The sequence below is a fragment of the Lycium barbarum genome, chromosome 8 (genome assembly GCF_019175385.1).
Source record: "Lycium barbarum isolate Lr01 chromosome 8, ASM1917538v2, whole genome shotgun sequence".
NCBI classification, from domain to species: Eukaryota; Viridiplantae; Streptophyta; class Magnoliopsida; order Solanales; family Solanaceae; genus Lycium; species Lycium barbarum.
The window spans coordinates 65,321,841-65,324,011 of NC_083344.1; the positions used below are offsets into that span (position 1 = coordinate 65,321,841).

The following is a 2,171-nucleotide window of genomic DNA, read 5'->3' on the forward strand; positions in this document are numbered from 1 at the left end:
CAAGTGTCAGGCTTAATCCGAAATAAAAAAAATAGTACTTACTATGTAGGCCTAACATCTGACAAAGAAGTAATAGTTGTGCACTTGGTTTTGATATTTTATATAGGATACGCATTACATTACATGACATGTTAGTGTCTGGATGGACATCAATATAGGTAAGCATGCATAATGCAAGGTCCTCCGTTGAAAAGTTTTAAAAACATATTAACATGCAGATACACATTAAGCAGTTTGTTGTATCACTATGCTTAGTACTAAAACTAATCATAAACAAGAGTCACTGAAACACAACGCCATATATAGTCATTAAGTTTATTTGTAATGTGCTATTAAAAGATTAGACGGAATCAAATCAAATTTTCTATTAATAACCAACTATAACAAACTGACTAAATCTAGACTAATTAAAAATAGTACTCATGTAAACAACTACTTTTACGTGGTCTTTTATTCATCAACTACTACGACTAGCAAAAATTAAAATAAGCAACTCAATCATCTCTAACCACAGAACCATCACCAATCAAGTGATCTATCTTTCCTTCAGGATGCTCAAAGAAATCTGCTACATCCAAGCGTGTGATGTCAATTCAATTTTCAGAGATAAAATTAGCTTCGGGATTTTTCTCTTTCCTTTTTATTGATGCTTGATAAAGCTCAACCAAGTGTTTCGCCGTACGACAAGTACGGGCCCAGTGTCCCCTTCCACCACATCGATAACATTTATTTTCTGAGCCACGTGCTTCTGGACTTCATGCCTCTCATCCTTCTTTTTCCCCTTTTGATGGTAATTTTTCTTTGAAGGGTGATTAACACCAGGAAAATAATTTCTTCCTTGACCATTATCACAACCACGACCACGACTATTATCACGACCACGACTATTATCATGACCACGACCGAGGCCACGACCTTTTCCACGTCTGGAGTAGTGGGCATACACTTCATTCACTTCGGGGAGTGGTGCAGCGCCAGTAGGTCGATTCTCGTGATTTTTCTTCAGCAAATCATTATTTTGTTCAGCCACAAGAAGATAAGCAATCAAATCACAATACTTTGTGCAACCCTTCTCTCGATATTGCTACTGCAGGAGCACATTCGAGGCATGAAAAGTGGAGAACGTCTTTTCCAGCTTATCAGAATCACTAATCTTTTCTCCACATAGTGTCAATATAGAAGTAATTCTAAACATCTCAGAGTTATACTTCATAACTAATTTGAAATCTTGTAGCCTTAGATTGATCCATTCGTGTCGTGCTTTTGGGAGGAAGACCATCTTCAGGTGGTCATACCTTTCTTTCAAGTTTTTCCATAAAACGAGTGGATCCTTAATAGTAAGATATTCAATTTTCAGGTCCTCATCAAGATGATGAGGCAAGAATATCATAGCCTTGGCATTTTCTTGGTTGGATGCTTTATTATTTTCTTTAATGGTGTCTCCAAGACCCATAGAATCAAGATGAATTTCAGCATCTAGCACCCATGATAGGTAGTTCTTGCCCGAAATACCAAGGGCAATGAACTCGAGTTTTTTAAGGTTAGCCATAAAATAGACAGAATAAAAATAATACCTTAGCCTTCAAATATTTCTTGAGACGGTAGAGTCTCGTGCTGATAACGTGTTATGAAATAATAAACTAAAGCAAGAATATATGTAGAACAAGAGAGAAGAGTGTTCTTATTTCTTATGAGGAATGAAATACAACGAAGAGAACATCTCTATTTATAGGAGAGAATTGACTTGGTGCCAAAGTCACAAACCCTAAAATACTTCCTAAAGATAGACATCATAATATTATAATAATATTTATAACAGAGCAAACATTTTATTATGTTTTTTGAGTATCCTTTTTTTTGGGAGTGGGTGGGGGGTGGGGGGGGGTGTTAAAGGATTAGAGAGTGTTTGGTTAGCATAGAGAAACATGATTAAATGAACCATGAAGCGTTGAAGCTTTATTTGTGTTTAAATAAATTATTAGAATGTACATTTATAAAATAATGTTCCACTTATAAACTAAAAACAGAAAAAAAAAAATGTCATTTATCACATAAATCTTTAGAAAGCAAAAGGATTTAATTATATTAAGAAAAGTTATTAATTCTCTTCATATTTTCAATGTAGTTTGTATATTTTAAATGAAAATAATATCTACTAACATTTTAATAAA

The 2,171-nt window shown here is 34.3% G+C and overlaps 1 protein-coding gene across 1 annotated transcript; it reads right to left on the bottom strand.

The window, feature by feature from the left end:
* Positions 1 to 640: 640 nt before the first annotated feature.
* Positions 641 to 1,549, bottom strand: LOC132607844 (uncharacterized). Its single transcript, XM_060321920.1, has 3 exons — positions 1,296 to 1,549; positions 1,100 to 1,187; positions 641 to 1,000 (listed from the first exon to the last, which is right to left on the bottom strand). Exons 1-3 carry the CDS (start codon positions 1,547 to 1,549, stop codon positions 641 to 643), a joined length of 702 nt encoding a protein of 233 aa, XP_060177903.1.
* Positions 1,550 to 2,171: the final 622 nt, after the last annotated feature.

Coding starts and splice junctions, on each gene's coding strand:
- LOC132607844 (XM_060321920.1), bottom strand. CDS start 1,549: ATGGCTAACCTTAAAAAACTCGAGTTCATTGCCCTTGGTATTTCGGGC. Junction 1,188..1,295: donor TGGAAAAACTTGAAAGAAAG/GTATGACCACCT, acceptor TGAGATGTTTAG/AATTACTTCTATATTGACAC. Junction 1,001..1,099: donor CCACTTTTCATGCCTCGAAT/GTGCTCCTGCAG, acceptor GATTTGCTGAAG/AAAAATCACGAGAATCGACC.